The sequence below is a fragment of the Cynocephalus volans genome, chromosome 12 (assembly GCF_027409185.1).
Source record: "Cynocephalus volans isolate mCynVol1 chromosome 12, mCynVol1.pri, whole genome shotgun sequence".
Classification (NCBI taxonomy): Eukaryota; Metazoa; Chordata; class Mammalia; order Dermoptera; family Cynocephalidae; genus Cynocephalus; species Cynocephalus volans.
Window position 1 is genome coordinate 105029648 of NC_084471.1, and position 22693 is coordinate 105052340.

Genomic DNA, 22693 nt, shown 5'->3' on the forward strand with positions numbered 1-22693 from the left:
TTTCAATAAACATCTATTCCATGATGAAATGAATTAAGTTAGTAACCATATGACAAAAAGAACACTTATGTGTTCATTTTTATAAGACTTTTTTCGTAAGATTGTTACTTGTCAAACACTACTTGCAGATTCTTTTCTGAAAATTTTTCTTTCAATTTTCTGTTGATTAGCTAGAAAATGTCTTCAGTGTTGAGCACATGTTGCATTGATTTACTATGCTGTGCCAAGAGGACTGCATTTGTGATTTGAAAAATGAGGGTTTTAGGCGTCTTATTCTGATTTACTTAAATCACTTTACTTTGTGGAGCTTATTTCTTAAGTATAAATGGAAACATTTATAATTTCTTCATAATGTTACTGTTAGTTAAAATGAAGTAAATGTGAAATTAATTTCATAATCTAAATTGCAACATAAAGATGTAATGATTTATTTTTAAATATAGGGGAACACAAACATGCATAAGCAATCTCCTTTGGAGTTCTGTATTCATGAACAAATTGTAGAGAGGCACCTACATTGGCAAGCTGAGGATGTTACCAAATAATTTTATGATGAATGCAGATGTTCAAGTGGTTAACGTAATAGGTGCATAATAAATGAGGATTAAACCTGTAGTTAAGCAATTATTATTTAAGCCTTGCTGCTGCAGAAAGAAAGCCTTTGACCTTGTGAAAGTCAAATGACCTGGTGGACTAAGTAGTAAAATAGGGACATGATACTCACTCAAGTTTTAACTCATGATATCTCCTGTAACTGCAGTCCAGCTCAGGCATGGATGACAAGCGGCCTTTTAAAAGCCTTGTTTTGCAGCATGGCACTGGCATAAAAACAGACACACTGATCAATGGAATAGAATAGAGAATCCAGAAATCAACCCACACACCTACAGCCATCTGATCTTTGACAAAGGCACCAAGCCTATACACTGGGGAAGAGACCGCCTCTTTAGCAAATGGTGCTGGGATAACTGGATTTCCATATGCAGGAGAATGAAACTAAACCCATACCTCTCACCATATACTAAAATAAAGTCAAAATGGATTAAAGAATTAAATATACACCCTGAAACAATAAAACTTCTTAAAGAAAACAGGAGAAACCCTTCAAGAAGTGGGATTGGGCACAGACTTCAAGAATATGACCCCAAAAGCACGAGCAACCAAAGGAAAAATAAACAAATGGGATTATATCAAACTAAAAAACTTCTGTACAGCAAAAGAAACAATTAACAGAGTTAAAAGACAACTAACAGAGTGGGAGAAAATATTTGCAAAACATACATCAGACAAAGGATTAATATCCAGAATATACAAGGAACTGAACCAACTTTACAAGAAAAAAACAAGTAACCCAATTAAAAAAGGGGCAAAAGAGCTAAATAGGTATTTCTCAAAAGAAGATATACGAATGGCCACAAATACATGAAAAAATCCTCAACATCACTCAGCATTCAGGAAATGCAAATCAAAACCACACTGAGATACCATCTCACCCCAGTTAGGATGGCTAATATTCAAAAGACTCTGAATGATAAATGCTGGTGAGGTTGTGGAGAAAAAGGAATTCTCGTACATTGTTGGTGGGACTGCAAAATGGTGAAGCCTCTATGGAAAACGGTATGGAGGTTCCTCAAACAATTGCAGATAGATCTACCATATGACCCAGCTATCCCTGTGCTGGGAATATACCCAGAGGAATGGAAATCATCAAGTCAAAGGTATACCTGTTCCCCAATGCTCATTGCAGCACTCTTTACGATAGCTAAGAGTTGGAACCAGCCCAAATGTCCATCATCAGATGAGTGAATATGGAAACTGTGGTATATCTACACAATGGAATACTACTCAGCTATAGAAAAGAATGAAATACTGCCATTTGCAATGACATGGATGGACCTAGAAAGAATTATATTAAGTGAAACAAGTCAGGCACAGAAAGAGAAATATCACATGTTCTCAGTTATTTGTAGGAGCTAAAAATAAATAAATAAACACACAAACTCGGTGGGGGGAGGGAAGAAGACACAACAATTCCTTGAAGTTGATACGACAAATGAACAGAAAGGACATTGTTGGGAGGGAGGGGGGTGGGGGAGGAGGGAGGGCGGTCTCAGTAAGGGGCCACAATAATCAACCACACATTGTGTATTGACAAAATAAAATAAAACTAATAAATAAATAAATAAATAAAAGCCTTGTTTTGAAATGTCTAGCTCCCTGGAAAGTGAATGTTCAATGATATTCTCCCTCCAGTTCTAGGACCTAAGGGAAAGTGTCATTGGAGATGGTGAGAAGGAAGAAATAGAGCACTTGATTGACATACTTGTTTTCCTGAGCTATTCTTCTTCACCTTTGCCCTCAGTCCCTTCATCCCTATAACAAAACTCACAATGTTGATCACAATATGAACAAACATTTCAAAAGAACAGAAAATGAGTATGGTGCAACACTCTCTCCACAAACTTTAATTTTTCTTTTTTTTTACAATAGGAAATAATTATAAAATGAACATCCACATATGATTTGCTGGAAACAGGTTCAGTTGAGAATCAGAGAGGGGCACCACATGAACTGGACTTTTAGCACAAGACCTTTTCTCTTCTGGACTCTCATGTGTGTAGGTGACTCCAGAGAAGTTAGAGGAAAAGTCGAATGAGGAACGCAGGCTTTCCTGGTGTAGCCAAGTTCCCCAGGGTACACAATGAGCTATTTTTTTTTCCTGAGGATATTGAACCAGTTCTCAGGACTTATCCACAGGAAACAGGCTAAGAGCCCTGTAACAACAGGAAGTGTGGGAAGGGTAACGGAGAGCTTTTATTTGAGGGATGCGAGCAGATTATGAGCTACGTAGAAGAGTCTAGTAGGTTGTCTCAGGGCCAGCCTTAATGTTTGGAGTCAAATCCTCTGTAGAGGGATTCTTGTAGTTTCTGAAGAATATGTAAAGCTTCTTAATCTGGTTTCACGCACACACGCCTTTTGTACAAGGTTCATTGTATGAATAGATTTTAAACTTTAATAATACTTATTATTCTATCAATGTTATTTTAATGTTTTTCTTTTTACACATCTAATGCATTTGACCATACCATGTAAAAAGGTCTATTTACACGTGCAGGTTAGTTCTTTTTTCTTTTCTTTTCCCTTTTTTAAAGCTAACTTGAAATTCAACGAGGTGCATCAAAGATACTCAAGTTATTATTGACGGGACTAGGATATAAAACTTGTTATCCCAGTGCTAAACTGCCTTTAAAAAGCCATGGTATCCTGGGCCAAAAGCAACCTGCAGGGAAAAGTCCCCCACCCACAGCATCTGTGTGCGGAGGCATTGCTGCTGAGGGAATTTGTAGGAGCTTGTGCCAGCTGCGTGTATATAAAATTCTAACTTATAAACAATGCATCATGTACCGGCAGGATCACATCAGCTGAAGGATGTTTGCCTTTTCCTTCACTGTACTTTTTCTAAAAAGAAGTATAAATGCTTCTTATCCTTTCCCTAAACATAGCTCCATGACAATACTTGGAAGAATTTTGAAGACAAACAGTCTTTACTACTGAAAATCACTATTGTGTCTTCTTTATTCCGGGTTATTATATTCAGCTGCCAGCTGCCAGCTGCCAGCTGTAAAAACCAGAGGAGACAATTTATACTGCATTTTCTTTGCTAGTCTCCTTCTCCAGGTTCTGCAGAAAACTAGAGAAAAATCCCATTTACTGAAACTTTCACCATTTAAACTCCAGGTCAAAGGTAAATAAAGAAAAACAAAAACAGGTTCTTCCCATCCTTACAAAACCTTGCCCATTGGGAAAACCTAGTTAAAAGAAGTTTTAGTTACATTTAAATGATTTCCACTGTCTTAGTGAATCAGGTTTTATTTTTAAATCATTTATTTAAGTGGTACCTTTATTATAAGGATGAAAAGATGAGAATCTAATGTATCTCAGCTAGTCCTTTTGATAAATGAAGGGTTAAATAAAATAATATTGAATTTACCAAATATTTATTGAGAACATACTATGTAGTAAGGTGTTGTTTTAGGGATGGTAAATGGTGAAGAACTGACATAACCAGCAGTGAATTTTTCCTTCCTGTAGATCACAAGTTACCTCCATATCAACTGTCTCTTGGAAACAAGATAGTCTGTGCTTCAAGGAGGCTGCAGACCTAGGGCAGAGACTGTCTATAGATTTACTTGAGGAAGATTTATGAACTTTAAAACAGATATTCTCTCCAGAGAGTTGCTGACATTATACCTATAAACTTTGGCTTCTCTATATCCCTGCAACATGAGCAGGAAAAGGGATCATTTTTACATGGAATACACAAATAAGGTTGATTCCTAGAGATACCTAGTGATTTACTCCAGATAACAACAGTGAGCACTGATATTGTGTTCAAATCTATGAAAGACACTCTTCTCAGGAATTTATTTATATTTATAGTTTAATCCTTAAACAATATTTTGGAGTAAGTCCTATTTCTATTTTACAATGAGAAAATGGAGGCACTGAGAGATACAGTGAAAAGTGCTGGAGTGTGAACCTTGAGAGTTCAAACCATGAGCCCTTTGATTTGTGAGTGCTGAGATGGCAGTGAGACGGAAGAAGGAAGTGCACAGTGTCTTTTACTGGAGGACACACTGATACCGTCACCGGACTCTCCCTTGCACTTATGAGAAGTTACAGTAGTTCAACCCTCCAGTGGAATTCTGCAGTCCTGAAAAGAGTACTGTGCGACTACAGAGAGAAGCCTGCCTGCCTTCCAAACTGGAAATCCATATCTCTGTTCTTCCATCCCATCAGTTCAATAACATCATGACAGGAACCCTATACGATGCATAGAAAGATCTAGCAGACAGTAAATTTAAAAAGCCAAATTTATTTATTATTAAAAAGCATATCAGTCAGCTATGACAGCACAATCACCACCAACTTATAGATTTCTGCGTGAAGTTTACAGTCACTTTGAGTTCAAAAAAATGAAAATAACTTTCTTCAGTTTGTTCTCAACTCTGCAGGGTTTTGGTCTTTTGTTGCTCTAAGTCAATTTTATTGTTGGCAATTTAAACAACATCATATGAAATCTGGAAACTATTGGAGAATATGACTAAGTGTAAATGCAAATTTTGAGTCCCAGGTTGCTAATTTCATGTTCCACATATCACTTTACTTCTGTATTTGCTCTTAGGCTTTTTGTGGCAGGTATTTCAACGGCCTGTTCCAAACACTAGTATATTACAGAGATCACTTTGAGCATACTTTTTTTTTTTTTTTTTTTTTAGGCAGAGGATCTTAAAGCATTCTTTTCACAGATAAAGTATTTCCAAGCGCTGCAGTTGGCCAAAAAAAGGGAATTGTCTCTGAGGTATCCGCAGACCTGGTTAGTTGATTGGGGTCTCTCTGTTGGCAACCTGGAAAGGCAAGTTAGTGTATCTGAGGTTAGATTTGGGGGTTGCCATAATGCTTTTGTGGATAACTAGTGAGAGGTGTGTAGCTCTCTGTTTTATTTTATTTAATAAGACACCCTCCTGTTGTGGTTTCATCCTCCTCCTTCAATAATAGCTGTTTTCTCTCAACTAAAATATGTTAATATAATTAGAAAGACCAACACATGAAGAAAAAACAAACTATGGATACAGAAAGTTAAACTCTAAGTTAGAATCTCTTTCCTGACTCTTACTATTCAAAATACTAAGGCATCTGATTCTGCTTACCAATCTCCCTGGAAAGCTTAATATGGAAATCGCTTAATAGTTTCTGTAATCTCATTGCCTTATCCCTTTCTAAGCATGAAGTGATAGCAAGGGGCACACTGGAGAGCTGTATTGTACTGCTCATTTAGACACTCAGCTCTTGTGTGAATTTTCTAGAGGACAATGGTAGCAGGGTTGAGGAGAACACTTTAAAGCCGTAAAGCTACTATTAATTATGTTAATCTTTAATTCCAGTCGGTAGCCTGCGAAATTATAATACTGATTATGTCTTCTGGAGGAAATCCTAGATATAAAGTAAAACAAACCTTTTAATTCTCTCATGTTTCTAATTTTTCTTTTAACATGTCCCTCAGAGACTTACAGGTCAGGAGAGAGAGACGAACCGTCTTGCCAAAGCCAAGGTCTGCTGAGGTGGTCCCGAGACAGCCCCACCCAGTACTCATAGCCCCTCTTGATCTTCCTCAAGTCTCCAGTGATGAAATCCTATAAGAAACAAGGCCTGAACTGGGAACTGAGAAAAACAAACAAACCACAAACAAAACTGCTATGAAATGGAAAGTGTGACATTTTGTCTAGCCAGAAATGAAAGAGAACTTGAGAGCTAGAGAAAGACAGGGCTGTATTTTTAAAAAGTAGGGATACGTTTTGTAGACTCTTTTCTACTGCTATAGGATCAATGTGGTATTAAGGACTATGGGAAAAAATAGTCATCTGGTATTAAATTAGTTTTGAAAGGCTCAGGGTCTGGCAGATAGCATATGTAAAAAAAAAAAGGTAAGTGCGTTATACTGAACTTTCATTATCGGAAGTAAAAATATCCTTCACATCACAGACCACATAGATCTCTCTTTCCCAGGATATTTCAATATGGGAAATAGTTTCGGAGATTCCTTAATTTAATTTTAAGCATATTTTGATAGAAGAAATGTTTCTAACATTTATTATCAAATTTGCACAGAAAAAACATTTTGTATACCCATAATTGTTATGTTGGTTTAAATCATTTTGGTTAATCCATATCCTTAAAATTGTTTTCCCATTATTTTTGTAGAAATGGACTTCAACTAATTACTGATTATAGGAGGGATACGTTTTTAATAAGGTCAGAAATGCATAATTATGCACTGTATTTTACACACATACTTGGGTAAAATAATTTCAGGAAAACATTTTATTGTTCACATGTTAAAATGTTAGTAATCTGGGTTTAGTGTCAATTAAACATTTCATTTAGCCAATATTTGTTTTTATAGACCCATCTGTTTCATGACATCCCCTCAGTTTTTATAATTCTGTTTTCTTTGATAAGCACAAGATTGTTATAGGTTATTACATTTCTCTACATCATTAAATATAACACATTTGAAACATATATACAATTATACAATTATAATGTATGTACATCTTGGAGTGGATTAGCATATCACAAAACGTCATTCCTCTTATCCCTCCCCTTTTTTATTAACAAAGGACATAGAACTAACATATTCTCCTTAATTTCTGGATAACCATTCTGTGTTTTTTCCCCTCTCACATTAAAAGGGAAACAAACAATGCCAGTTCCTACTTTGTCTGTTTTAAATCGTTGTCTTAGCAAGGGGGTTACTGTTGTAGAATTTTAAGGGATTCTATCTTAAGAGAATCTGTGCTTTTTTAAAACAGGTAACATGGGACTTTCAGAATGATGTGAAACCATAAAAGTGTTTACCATTTCTTCTTTGCTGTCTATTTGTAGAAGATTGGAGCCCTCCTTTAAACAATCCTCTTCACTGGTGTGCCAAATTTTCCAATTTTCAAAGACATAATAACAACTTTTTCCATTCTGAATCCAGTTGTCTGGACAAGGACTGCAGTTATAAGCTTTGAATATAAACATATTACTTTGTTATTGCCATTGTAAAATATTTGTAGAACATGTCCCCCAAATAACCCCTTACGTGTCCCTTAGTGAAACTGACACTCTAACAGAAGGGTTCGTACGATGTGGCACTTACCAAATCCAGCTTTTCTGAGGTTGAACACAGTAAGATTTATATAATAATTTCTACCTGCAACAGGGTTTTAAGAGTTAGTTTAAGATAAAATTAATTTGGGGATAACTTTACCCAAATCCTTCCTCTCCTATAAAATTGACCTATTCTAGTTTTATTAATCTTCCCTTTTCTTGAATTTACATCATTTATAGTCTTCACTTATTTGCTTATCATTTGATGTCTGTTAATCTTACTGCCCCAATTTAGCTGGAAGTGCACTCGATCATTTAGACTGGTTGAGTAATAAGCCTTGACTTGATGTTTAAATTCTGAGAGTTAAACAAGAAAATATTTCATATATAATGGAGAGGATAAATAACGCACCTGAAGGAGTGATTTGAAAACATGTAGGTGGGGAAAATTGAGGATGGATGTAAATGAACAGTATGCTTATTTTAGGACTCCAATATAACTAAAAAAGTAAGCCTTATTGTTTAATCAGTTTTATGGAAGCTGTCTTAAGAAAAAAATGTATTCACAAAAGAAAGATAATCAAATGTATAAGAGGGGAACCGAAGAGCGATGATTTGACCAAGTAGTTTGGCAGAGTTTTATAGAAGGAAAGACACTGCAACTTCCAGAACTCCAGTGTCTAGAGAGAGAACCACTATATAGGGTGAAAACTAGTTCTTTAACAGTTACCATGGCCCAGATGTTGACTTCTTTACTTTTTAAAGTTTATTTTATTTTTTTTTTACATTCTATGATGTTGTTGCAGAGCAGCGGAGGGGGGAGGGAGAGAGGAGCGAGAGAAGGATGGGTGGGATTGAGGCCTTTGGCCCCCCTCATTCCTACAAGGGAGACCAGGGAGCTTCCAGCAGTGGCTTGGTCATTGCTGGGCTGGGTATAGATGTCGGGGGGGGGGTGGTAGCTGAAGCCCTCACCCCCCACCACCCCAGCTCAGGAGCCCAGGGCACTTCCTGTGGCAGCTTGGTGGTCATTGCTGGGCTGGTTGTGGGTGTTGGGGGGCCTGTCTGGGGACCCCAGCCCTCTCCCCTCCTTGGATTGGTAGCCCAGGGGACTTCCAGTCCTTCTAGGTGTTACAGGTGTTCTTTGGTGATGTGAGACCTTTACTAGTTAATATCAAACTTTGTCTCTGGTCTGTGGGTACTTTGTTTTTTCTTCCAGTTCTGTGTTGGATTATTTGCTGTTCCTACCACTTAAACTCTGTGCTGGAACATTTAGTTGTCCCTTGCTTACTCCTAAAATGCAGGAACTTCCTGTGGGTACCAGTGCTTGAATTCTGTAGTTAGGCTGAATTGCTGCTTTGCTGCTGGTTCCCTAGGGAAGGCTTTTTGCGCAGCTCAGGTTTTAATGGTTGACTTTATAGGTACTTCCAGGTCTCAAGAAAGCTGGTACTCCTGGGTTGTGTGGAAACTCTAGTCTGGGCCTGAGTTTTTTCAGCGAAATGCACCCCCTGCAGTTCTATATTCCTGACCAGTCTCCAGTGAATGGTCCTGTGCTGACTGGGGGACAGAACAGGTGTCCTTGCTGTGCCCCAGTGTTCTCCTGGTTACCCATCTCTCTCTGTGCTCCAAATACTTCTCATGGGGCAGGCAGTGTGCAGGTCCCTTCCAAAGACTCACTGGCCTGAGTGGCTCCTTTTATCAGTTGTTGTGGCCCCTCACTATGTGGGTCCAGGAACCCTGTTAATGGTCTTGCTGGCCTGGGGGCCACCAAGGCCCTCTTCTCCCCTGCCGCCTCCAAGCCGCTTCATCTGAAGAGCACAGCTGTGACGTTTGCCGGCTCCTGCTCCATGCACTCAGCTGCTCCAGCCTGGAAGCAGCCTGGGCTTGAAACGGTGGGTGCAGTTTTTTCTTTCTCTCATGGTGGCTTCTCCTGCCGTCATGAACTCCGAAGGTCTCTTCTTCTCTTCCCTTGAGCTCTAGCAGACCCAGCTTGGCTGTCATTGCTTTTTAATAGTTACAGACTGGTTGACTTGTGGTAGAGAGTGACGCTGGGGACCATCTATTACACTATCTTGACCGAAAGCCTTCAAGGAGAAAGCAATGTTACGTTCTTTAAGGCTCTTCAATATCCTTTGTTTGGAACCCATTCTAATCAATATTCTGAACATTGTTAAACTTATAGCTTAGCGGTGACAATGGTACTTGAGGGGATGGAGAACATGTTGAATTTGCAGTTATCCAAAATGGATACTGTTACCGGACTCAAGGTTAATGGTTCAGAGGTGAGCCTAACTCAAGCTTGCAATTGCCCATGATATATAAAAACGTTGTTCAGCATACTGTGATTCTTTAAATATTTACTTGTTTCAGTTTCAATCAGAAGGACCTATGGTAGATTTTTACCTCTCATTGGCAATTATTTAAATTTATTCCCCACTATAGGGAAGTTAATTCTTTAAATTATATGTACAAGTATTATTAAGTGCTAATTAAGTCACCATAGAATACTTGATAAATAGAAATAGACTGTTTTGGGTTTAAAATGTTTGCGAGGGACATAAAAGATAAAACTTGAGTAACTTTACAGAATTTTTAAAAGAACTGAATCTATCACTGTTGTAATAATTTTTTGGTAAATACTCTCATTTTCAAAATAAAATTTCTGCTCAGTTATCAAAACTTGAATCTGAAGAGAATTGAAGTAAATCTAAATTTAAAAGAAAAATCTAAACTAAACACATTGAGAAATTTGGATGTAGAATTAATGACACACAAATTTGAGTGACTGGGTAAGACATATAATGTTGTTTTGTTTTTTTTTTAAATCTGACCTACTAATTTCATACATTCCACTTTGGCATTTGACAGTACATTTTCTTCAGCTGCGTTTTTTGCAATCTCAGTGTTTTCCATATACAATGGAGGCTATAAATAAGATTGAACTGAAGATTGATCAAAATTATGTCTCTCCAATTATAAATCCTGAACAACAGTTATGCAGAGAATAAAATGTGTCCCTGTTTCTTTTGAGAAATTTGTGCACACATTTGGATCTAGGCAATGAAAACTGATTTTATATCAATTACCTGAACTGAAAGAGCTTTGCATCAAGGTTTGGCAGTATTTCATCTGAAGGGCATGGTTTCTCTTCCACTGTGTAAAGTTTAACAATGCTCTGTCCTGTTGGTTGAGTTTTTCTTGCTGCTTTGTTGCAATAGCGGACACCTGGAACACTTCAAACAATAACAATTATTTTCAATAAAATACTGATATTTTATATCAAAGTAATCCTTCAACACAGACTAAAGAAGACTAAACACTGCTGATTATGTTTGAGATTTGAATTTGCATTATTTTAGGTTTTTGTTTAAAATTTACATTGTTCAAAAATCAAAAGGTACAAAGGAGGCAGAGCAAATATTCTCTTTTCTACTCCTGTTTCTTTATTCATCTTATTTCACTCCCCAAAGCAGCCAAGTTTGCCAATTTCTTTTTTTTAACCTCAGAGCTAATTGAATTTTACAAACAGATGGTCATAAAATCCCCTCTCTCCTATTTACACACATGGTAATAATCAACATTGTTTTGGCACCTTTTAAAAAATTTTTGAATTTTAACTTCTCAATATACATTGTAGTCGATTTTCATGACCCTTTACCTGTTTATTTTATCATTTAAAATATATTTTGGACGCATTTTCATGTCAGTACATAAAAAGCTTTCTCATTTTTTTCATTATAACTGTGTAGAATTCCATCATATGGATGTATCATTATTTACTTTAGCAATTCTCTATTGGCTTTTTGACTGTTTGTAATCTTTTTGTGTTACAGAAAGAAATACAATATAAAGAACCTTAGTCATTCATAATTTTGCACGTGTAAGTATATTTTAAAGATAAATTGTTAGGTCAATGTTTGTGCGCGTTTAAACTGTATTAGATATTTCCCAGTTACCCTCCGTATTTGCTGTTGCAAATGATATTTCAATTTCATTTGAATTTGTAGTTTTTTATGTTTGAGGTTAAAACTCTTTTCAAATACATGTAAATAAGAGTCAGATTTTTCTATTTCCTTTTCTACGAAGTATATGTTTCTCTTTGTAATTTTTTTCCCAGTTGTGTTTCTAATCTTTTCCTTATTGTTTTATTGTGCTGTGAGAATTAAATCCTGCAGGCCTGGAGTCAGCCTGAGCAGTGTTTCTAAGTTCCCACATGGCACTGACCCCTAGACAAGGCATGAAACATACTGATAGTAGCGTAGCTTTGTAATCATGGATCTGAGGATTGTGGAGGCAGATTATGCTAGCTTGTCAGCATTGTTTATTTGATGACAATATGAATGACTGATAACTTGCTCTTGGTTATAATGAGACCCCAAGAGAACTCTGCTGAGGCTGGTTATCTAGCAGGAACGTGCCCATGTGATCAGCAAAATATAAGAATACCCAAGTGACACTCCATTTGGGCTCTTTGGTACTAAGGTGCCCCATGTACATGCCAGTGGTCCCTGATCCAAGAGAGAAATTGTGTCCTGATAGGTCACTTACAGAGTAAGGGAAAGGTACCTGTACCTGACTTTTCCAGTCCCCTTCTTGTGAGACAGACTTTGGCTGTTACATATCCTTATTTTAATGCTGTTATTAAATTGCATCCTTACCTTGTAATAAACTGTAGATTTGTAAGCAATGTCATTTTGGGTTCCATGAGTCTTCTTTAGCAACCAACAGGTTATATGACACTGTTAGTGCACTTGCATACTGATGACATTAGAATTTGTATGATAAGAGCTATAGTTACGTTTTTCCAGTTTATCTTTGGACTTTGCTTGTGATAGTTTATCTGACATAGACCCAATATTTTTTTGAATCTCTTTTAGTAAGAGTTTTATATGTGAGATTATACTTTTATAAGTATTTTTTACATTTACATTTTTATGTAGCTGATGTTTATTTTGTTGTAAATTTTAAGGCATGACCTCAACATTTTTTTCCCGCAGCTACACAGAAGCCATATCATCTCACATCATTTACTGAATAACTCCCCACCCCGTTTTAGTTACCATCTTTAACTTCTTGATATAAATCTGTTTTAATTATATTATGTATATGTACTTATCTATTCATATATCAGCACTACATGACCATCATTATTTTAGCTTTCTAATTTATGTCAATATCTGGAATTTTTATGCCAGTTTTTGTTTTTCTTTTCTTACTATTCTGGCTAGCTTATGAAGCCAGTTCTCTTTAAAAATCATATTATGGGGCCGAGCCCGTGGCGCACTCGGTAGAGTGCTGCGCTGGGAGCGCGGCGACACTCCCGCCGCGGGTTCGGATCCTATATAGAAATGACCAGTGCGCTCACTGGCTGAGTGCAGGTCACGAAAAAAAAAAAACGACAAAAAAAAAAAAAAAAAAAATCATATTATGAAGAATGAATCTATTCTTATTTTATTAAATATTTTTCTTAACATGAATATTGAATTTTTTTATCCTGTTTGGTTTTTAAAGAATTTCTTGAACCTGTAATGTAATGTTTTTGATTAACTTTGCACAATTTTTAACCATAAAGTCTTATAATTTTACTTTTATCCAACTGTCTCTTCTACTTTTGGATCTGCTATTACACATATGCTAAGCTTTCTCCTGTATGTTCTGTGTCTGTCATCTTCCTTTCTATATTTTTCTATCTTTTCGCAACTCCTTTCTTTGTCCCGTATATTACTTCTGCTTTATCTTGTGGCTCATTAACTTACTCTTAAACTGAGTGGATATATCAAATTGTTTTCTGGGGAAGGGTAGAGCAGGTCATAGCTGTTGCAATTTACTAACGTGTTACTGAGGTGTAATTGACATACAACAGCATATATTAAAAGAGTACAATTTGATACATTTTCATGCTGAAGTTCATACAGTAAACCATCTCCACAATCTAGATAATTAATGTATCCATCACACACAAGCTTCCTGTTCTTATTTTTTAACTAAAATTTTATTTTGAGTTAATTATTGATTCACATGCAGCTGTTGAAATAATAGAGAAATCCCATGTACCCTTTAGCCAGTTTCCCCCAATAATAAAATATTACAAATTATAAATCAATGCCACAACCAGGATATTGGCATTGGCAGCTGCTCCAGCACTCTGAGGATCTGTCATATTACCCTTCTACAAACATATCCACTCCCCTCCTGCTCTGGCCCCTTCTTAACTCCTGGCAATCACTAATCTGTGTTCCATTTCTACAACTTTGTCATTTTGATTAAGTTATATAAATGGGATTTTATAGCATGTAACCTTTTGTGATTGGTTATTTTCACACAGAATAATTCTCTAAAGATTCATCCAGATTGCTGTATAAATAAACAGCTCATTAATTTTTTACTGTTGAGTAGAATTCCATAATATGGATTACCACAATTTGCTTGACCATTCACCCACTAAAGAACCTCTGAGTAGTTTTCAGGTTTTGGCCATCACAAACAAAGCTGCTATAAACATTTGTGCACAGGTTTTTGCGTGAGTATGTTTTCATTTCTTTGAGTGCAAATGCTGTGTTGTAAGAAAGTGTCAAGTTTAGATTTTTAGAAAGTGCTAAACTATTTTCTAAAGTGGTATGCCATTTTATATTCCCCCAGGAATGCATGAGTGGTATAGCTTCTCCATCACCTCAGAAGTGTTTGATGTTGTCACTAGTTTTTACTTTAGCCATTATTACAGGTATATAGTGATGTCTCGCTGTGGTTTCAATTTGCATTTGCTTAAATTGCTGATGATGTTGAATATCTTTTCTTATGCTGATTTGATGTCTGTATATCCTCTTTGGTGAAATGTCTTTTTATGTCTTTTTTCCCCCCCATTTTCTAATTAGATGGTTTTTTTTTTTACTGTTGAGTTTGAGAGCTCTTTATATATTTCAGATTCTAGTTCTTTGCCAGATAAGTGATTTGCAAGTATTTACTCTAGTCTGTAACTTGTTGTTGTTGTTGTTGTTGTTTTAATCTTAATAGCGTCTTTTGCTGAGCAAACATTTTTAATTTTTGATGAAGTCCCTCCACCTTTTTCCTTTTCTTAGTCCTTTTTTTTTTTTTAATTTCAAGTCTAAGAACTCTTTGCTTGCCTTCATATACTGAGGATTTTCTCCTATATTTTCTAAAAGTTTTGTAGTTTCATTCTTTATATTTGAGACTGCAATCCGTTTTGAGTTAATTTTTGATTTTTGTATAGAGAGACTTTTTGAAAACTTCTTTTTTGTCTATGGATGTCTAATGTCTCCAGCACTATTTCTCAAAAAGGCTATACTTCCCCACTGAACTGATTTTGTTCCTATGTCAAAAATCAGTTGGGCATATTTGTGTTTTTGTTTGTTTGTTTGTTTGTTTTTTAAGTTTTATTTTGTCGATATACATTGTGGCTGATTATTGCTCCCCATCACCAAAACCTCCCTCCCTTCTCCCTCTCCCCCTCCCCCCCAACAACGTCCTTTCTGTTTGCTTGTCGTATCAACTTCAAGTAGTTGTGGTTGTTATATCTTCTTCCCCGCCCCCTGGTTTGTGTGTGTGTGTGTGTGTGTGTGTGTGTGAATTTATATATTAATTTTTAGCTCCCACCAATAAGTGAGAACATGTGGTATTTCTCTTTCTGTGCCTGACTTGTTTCACTTAATATAATTCTCTCGAGGTCCATCCATGTTGTTGCAAATGGCAGTATTTCATTTGTTTTTATAGCTGAGTAGTATTCCATTGTGTAGATGTACCACATTTTCCATATCCACTCATCTGATGATGGACATTTTGGCTGGTTCCAACTCTTGGCTATTGTAAAGAGTGCTGTGTTGAACATTGGGGAACAGGTATACCTTCGACTTGATGATTTCCATTCCTCTGGGTATATTCCCAACAGTGGGATAGCTGGGTCGTATGGTAGATCTATCTGCAATTGTTTGAGGAACCTCCATACCATTTTCCATAGAGGCTGCACCATTTTGCAGTCCCACCAACAATGTATGAGAGTTCCTTTTTCTCCGCAACCTCGCCAGCATTTATCGTTCAGAGTCTTTTGGATTTTAGCCATCCTAACTGGGGTTAGATGGTATCTCAATGTGGTTTTGATTTGCATTTCCCGGATGCTGAGTGATGTTGAGCATTTTTTCATGTGTCTGTTGGCCATTTGTATATCTTCCTTAGAGAAATGCCTACTTAGCTCTTTTGCCAGTTGGGCATATTTGTATGAGTTTATTTCTAGGTTCTCTATTGAATTTCATTGCTGTATCTATTTACACAATAGCCTTGATTAACATAGCTATATAATAAGTTTTAAAATCAATTTATTCTTGTTTTAAAAATAGTTTTAACTATTCTAGTTCTTTTGACTTTCTATATAAATTCTAAAATAATCTTGTCTGTATCTACAAGAAATCTTGCTGAGATCTCGATAGAAGTTTCATTAACCTCTATATTAATTTGAGAAAAACTGACATCTTTTCACATTTGTTCATTTTATGTTTTCTTCCTTTAAAAAATTTTATATTTCGTTCATTTAAAAAATTTTTAAAATACTGCAGTTTTAATTTTGGTGTCCTTGTGTTCATTGCTAGTATTTAAAAATACAATTGATTTTTGTATGTTTGCTCTGTATTCTGTGACTTTGCATACCATATTTGTTAGTTCTCTGTGGAGGGGCTATGACAGCTGCATTTACTATGCAGAAGTGTTTTAACAGAGTTACATAATTGACTTAAAATAAATTTATAATATACTAGTACTTACTAAGTTGTAGTTATTAAGTGGACATGTTGTTATATAGGAGGAGAGAATGGCATCCAGGAAATCAAGTAGTGAATTAAAAATTTTAAAAACGAAAAAAACAAAAAGCTATACATGTTTGCCAGACTTTGAGGAGTAAAAATTAAATCTTTTGTGGAGAAAAACTAAGCAAAAGAGAAGAATAAATAGGTAGAACTGTAAAATGATTTCGTTTTTTTTTAACCACAAGAGGGAGGTAACCAAGATCACAAAAGAAATATATCAAGACAGACTAAACTTGCATACAATAACTGCACCAGCCAAACTCCACTCCTCTCAGGTTGCCACTTTAGGATAATATTTGTTAGAAAAATGCAAATGAAGTGAATATTAACTAAGGTTGATCCATGTAAGATCTACTCAGCTCTGCCTCAGAAAAAGACTTTGATACAATTTGGCTGTGCTCCTAATAGAGAATATTGTCATGAATGGGAAAAATATAATTTACTGTTGAGAAAGCAATTTGCATCTGCACTTTGTTCATTTCCCATTAACTGGTCAAGTCAGCATACATAATAAAACATTTAATTACGTGTAACCTATTCTGATCTGTTTACTTATCAACATGGCTGCTGAGAAGAAAATACAAGAAATAAGGAGCCATGGACTAGAGAACACAGATGTTTATGCCCCGTTCATCTGCAGATAGTTAGAAACGCAGACTGCCAGCTGCTTGGATTATTTTCCCTCCTCTTAGCAAAAGGTTGGACTTAAGCAGAGTGGGGAGTAGAGCAGTGATGTTCTTTATTCTGTCCTAGTAATAATGTGGCATGCTTAGACATTGAAAATTAATAGTCTTCCTTTTAGGAATTTAAATTTTAAATTTTGATGAATTTTTCTAGATTAGCTATATTTTGGAAGCTGTTGTTGCTTTGTTTATTACGATCTGAATAGTTTGTACTACATAAAACTGTAATAAAACTGGAGAAAGGGAAATGAGACTTCTCTTTAGAGTTTCACCTTGAACGGGAAGCAAAGTGTTACAACTTTACTGGTGTTGAGGTTGTAATGAATTTGCCACAAGTGAGGAATAAAGACTAAGCAATATAACTACATAAGGAAATAACAATATAATTTCAACCCCCCCCAAAAAGAATTTTTTATAAGGTGCTATACATTATACCTAATTGATGAATTAGGAATATGAAATGAACAGTAAAAACAAATGAAAAAAACTGATTTCCTAGAATATATTTTGTACTCTAAAGCTTTAAATTAATTAGCATAAGTAATATGGTAGATAAACTAGAAAATACAAAATAGTAAAAAGAAACCTACCTCGAAACCTTGAAACTTGCCTTGCAACCTACCACTCAGGTAATGGTCATTAATATTTAGTTTATGTATATTGAAATCCTTTTCTATGTATATGAAATATACGTGTTTGTGTATATATATGTTTACATATAATTATTAGAAAACCATATTTTTTCTATACATGGCTCTTTAATTTGTTCTTTCATGGAAAAATATTGCATAACTGTTTCTTAATGTCAATAACAATGGTTCTAGAAGAAGTTTTAAATTATTGCATTGTATTCTTTTGTATGAGTATAAATACAACATGAGTAATATTTCCTAGTGCTTCTATTGTCAGATATCTATGAATTCACTCTAAATAATATATAGTAACAATTTTTAATTAGCCTATTATTACTTTCATGTAATAATACTTTTAAATAGAAGGATATAGCTTTCATTCATTATTTTTTGTCAACAACATGTCCCTATTTCTAAAAAATATACATGTAATTTAAATTTAAGTGCTGACAATTGTCTTACAATGTAAGTTTTCATGAAGAAAATTGGATGCGACACTTTATTAAAATGGAACATGACCAAATTGAATATTTATTAAAAAATAAACATTTTTATAAACTCAAAGCCTACTTGTTATTATGTAATCTATAACTAATGGAGACAAGCAATTAGTTATTTGGCAAAATGTGTGAAGAAATTGCTTCATGCTTAACACAACCGCTCTGTTACACTAACTAGTCTTATTTCAAAAAAAAACCTTAAGTGCTAAGAATGTTTAAGGTGACCTAGTGTAGAGCTAGAGCTAGAGTCTGGCACTCACAGACCCCTCGAGCCCATTCACAAACCCTTCACATACAGATCTATAAGCTAGGTAACTGGCAAAAAGGTCCTTGGAGCCATAGGTCTGAGAACACGGTGGCGTGGGGCAGACTCCCGAGGCAGTCAATGCCAGCCAAGTTGCGTCGCCCCCGCCGCACGTGAGTACTAACTCCACCCACACACAACTTATTTACAAAGAATGCACCTCACCACCCCCAACTGGACCTAAGGTGAGGGGGCCTGATTAAATAATTCTATTTTCCAAACAGATGTTAATTATTAGAATTATTAGATGTTATTTAATTTATCTGTTACATTTCAATTAGTTTTCAGTATGTTTAGTAAACAGATATTTAATATGTGAGCTTCTTAAAAAATTGGACTGGAATTTGCTTGAAATTTTTTTTTAATCAAGTACAGAGGAAGGGTAGAGAGAGATAAGGAAAAGTTTCTGGAAGTTCAGACGTTTGTGCTGGGTTGTGATATTTTATTTGAGGAAATAGGCAAGGTAACAGTTACTGACAGCTCATCATAATTCTTAAAATATTCCTCTAAGACCGATCAGGAAAGTGATGCTCACAGCATAATATGGGCGAGATCAGGCCTTTTGTACATTGCGGAAGAAAACCTGAACCTCTCCCTTTCTCATTCTCAGAGGTCATAATTCTTCCTCTTCAGCTTATGCCTCCTACATACAGAAATGATTTACCAAGGCATAAGAGAAAGAGAAATCATCCAAACAATAACCTTTATCTATGTCTTTCTAAGCATATTTTCTTAGTTCTATCATGAGTGGCATTAGAGGTTCCTAGTTCTTTCTATGGAATCTACAGCTCTGCAATTATTATATTTTATAAAAATTTCACTTGCCAGACATGAAAACATGTCTTCAATTTGGACTAAAAGGCATAAAGCAATGTGGTTATATATCGTCCTTACTCTCAGGTTCTCATTAAACAGTTTAAATTGCACCTTGCCTAATATAAAGTGAAACACATTAAAATAATCGGAAAAAGTCAAGTTTAGAATAAATGCATATTAGAAATAGAAGAGGCTATTCTGAAATCTTTCAAATTGCATGCTTTGGCATGTTAACATGACTCACATGTTGAATCAGAACATAAGCATGATGCAGACTATGAAAAACAATTTGGTTTCAAGCCATTCTGAGATATGGTCTTTTTTTCCCCCCTTTTCTTTCCTATATTAAAAGATAAAATGTAAAACCTCAAAAAAAAAAAAAAAGAACATAAGTAATTATTTGCATTGTTTTTCCCAGAGACCGAAGGCATTATATTTGAATTAAATAACATGCAATTGATCATTAAATGTTATTAGCGGCATTCAAGTGCTCAGAAAGTTGTATCAAATAAATATCTTTTAATTGAAATTCAGAAGCCATTACTTTATATCATTTACATGCATTCAGGTATTTCTTAATTGTTTTATTCATCCATTTATAAATTATAAAGTTTTATATATAATTATATACTTATATCATCATATATAAAGCTATATCTAGTATACAATACATATATAAATACAGATTATTTTGAAGACATCTTTTTATACTTACATTTGATGCTCAAGAAAATAGATGTTGCTAATAAGCCCACGCAGAAAACACATAAAATCACAAGTACAAAACACCATGTTCCTAAACGTGGAATAGGGGAAATGAAATTGAGTTAGAGAAAATAGATGAAAGGGCTGAGGTGGGGATAAGATGAGACTGAGTAAAAAAAGAAATTAACGTTGGGCATTGAAAATTCTCCTGGAGAATTGTTGACACCTGGAACTTGTAACAGTGTATCACAGGGAAAAGAGAACCTGTGTTAAAAATCTTTGAAATGCAAATTATAAACTGGAATACTTGTACATGTGATTTTGGAAAAGGCAAAATTAAACAGATTTAATAGTTTACTTCTCTTATGTTTATATATATAATGTCATGACCTCCCTATTTAAGTGTTTTTCGCAACAGTCTTTTAGGGATTATCACAAGCCAGGTAGCAAGCTTTAATTTTTGAGAGCGAGAATGCCATCTCACATCTCCCCATCTCTTTTCAGTGTCATTTGAACATGATTGGTTCAAAGATATTTCCTTTTAAATGGACAATCTTGGATTTTTACACGAATTTTTTCCAGCTATTTTTTAACTATTCAGGAAGGAAAAATGAAGAATGTGTGAATTGTTACATTCTTAACACTAATCTGGAAATAATAGATAAAATTTATCTTTGGATATTGTGGTAGGATGAATAATGCCCCTGCTGAAGATGCCTACGTGCTAATCCCTGGAACTTGTAAATGTTACCTTATGTGGGTGGCAAAAAAGACTTTGAAGATGTCATTAAATTAAGAATTTGGAGATGGAAGATCAGCCTGGATTATCTGGGTCCTGGTAAGTGAGAGTCAGGAGATTAGAGGGACAGATTGTGATGTGGCGGTAGAAACAGAAAAACATTTGAAGATGTTATGCTGTTGGCTTTGAAGATGGAGGAAGGGATCACGAGCCGAGGAAAGCAATAAATGCAGCTCTAGAAACTAGGAAAGACAAGAGAATGGATTACACCCCCCTCCCCACCCCAGAACCTTGCCAACACCTTGATTTTGTATTAATTCCAACTTCTGACCTTGATAACTTTAAGATGATAAATTTGTGTTGTATTAATTCCCTGTGTTTGTGGTGATTTGTTACACTAACAAAAAGAAACTAATAAAGACATTTAATAATAAAGAACTGATCAGTATAGTAGGAAGCTCCAGGCTGATGAGAATTTGCTAGTTTTCAACCTTTGTTTTCTCTTTATTTCTTAATATTTATCAGATAATTTTCAGGGTGTTTTATGCAGGAACTAAAATAATTAAAACTGTATCATTTCTTTCACTTATATTCCAAATCTAGGAATTCTTTGTCTTTACTGGACAGGGAGACTGAGATAGAGATGGAGATGGGAGAGGGAGAGGGAAATACCAAGTATTTGGCAAGTTTTTTGCTCTTTTCCTTTTTCATCTTTACTTACTCCTCTCCACTTCATTTTATATAGAAAACCATGCACATTATAATATTCTTGAGTAGGTTATCTCAGATTAGAAGAAATATCTTGAGCTCACTGTACAACAGAAAACAAAACGTAAACTCTAAAGTCTTACAGTAAATAATTAGAACTCATTACCTGAACATTTGGTGGAAGATGGACGTTTCCGGCAAGGGTTTGGTGTTGGATTATCCCACTGCAGAGAGGTGTATATTCCTTCCTCATGCATGTTTGAGATGCTTTGATAGCTAAAGCAGTCCACACGGGAGGTCGACACAAATAACACCTCCAGGGGTTAGGAGCAGGTTGGCGATAAAACTGAAATTGGCTACTTTTTTACAGTAGTGAGAAAACATGTTTGGGTTTAAGGAGTAGAATAGATGCATCTTCATCCAGAAAGTGGAAGTTTATGGAGTTTAAGGCAAAACACAACTTGGTAAAGGAGGAAATGAGAAAGATCTGAACTCAAAATGACCAGTAATAGAACAATATTGCTCTGGTTTCCAAAATGTGGCAGATGTTAAAGGGGATAGCACTGATTTCCAGTTAAGAAGAAAAAAATGTAAGTGCAAAGAGTGCACTTTTATTTGATATCGGACAAGAAGCATGAGGGTAAACTAGATAATGACGATGTGAAGACAGCTCACATTGGGCAAACGAGGGTGTAAAGAGTTGCAGAGCGTGTGTATCCTTAAAGAAGAAAGCTAGAAAGATATATACCATAAAGCTTTATATACTATATATAAAGCTTATATATACTATATCTTCATATACTATATACTTTATATACTACAAAGATATAAAGATAGAAAAATATGTAATATATACTGTATATTAGAATAATGCGAGTGAATGTGACAAGTAAACCTCAAAGTATCAGGTAACACAACATAAGCTTATATCATCTTATCATAACATCTTAGTGCTGCTAATCCTGGTTAGTGTACAGCTTTCTTCCAAATGGGACCTGGGATTCTGCCTTCTAGAGAGACACTGGAGTCCTCTACTTTTGTCCACTGGAAATGAAAAGAGAAGGTGATGAATTCGCATCTGAAGCCATAACCTAGAAGGAACATGTATCCACATCCATATCCACCAGTGGCATGCCCACATTT

At 35.4% G+C, this 22693-nt stretch overlaps 1 protein-coding gene across 1 annotated transcript; it reads right to left on the reverse strand.

Annotated features, from left to right (window-relative positions):
• Positions 1-5275: 5275 nt before the first annotated feature.
• CLEC9A (C-type lectin domain containing 9A) lies at positions 5276-21807 on the reverse strand. Its single transcript, XM_063115754.1, has 6 exons — positions 21717-21807; positions 20114-20194; positions 10740-10886; positions 7420-7571; positions 6073-6194; positions 5276-5408 (listed from the first exon to the last, which is right to left on the reverse strand). Exons 1-6 carry the CDS (start codon positions 21805-21807, stop codon positions 5276-5278), a joined length of 726 nt encoding a protein of 241 aa, XP_062971824.1.
• Between the last annotated feature and the right edge of the window lie 886 nt (positions 21808-22693).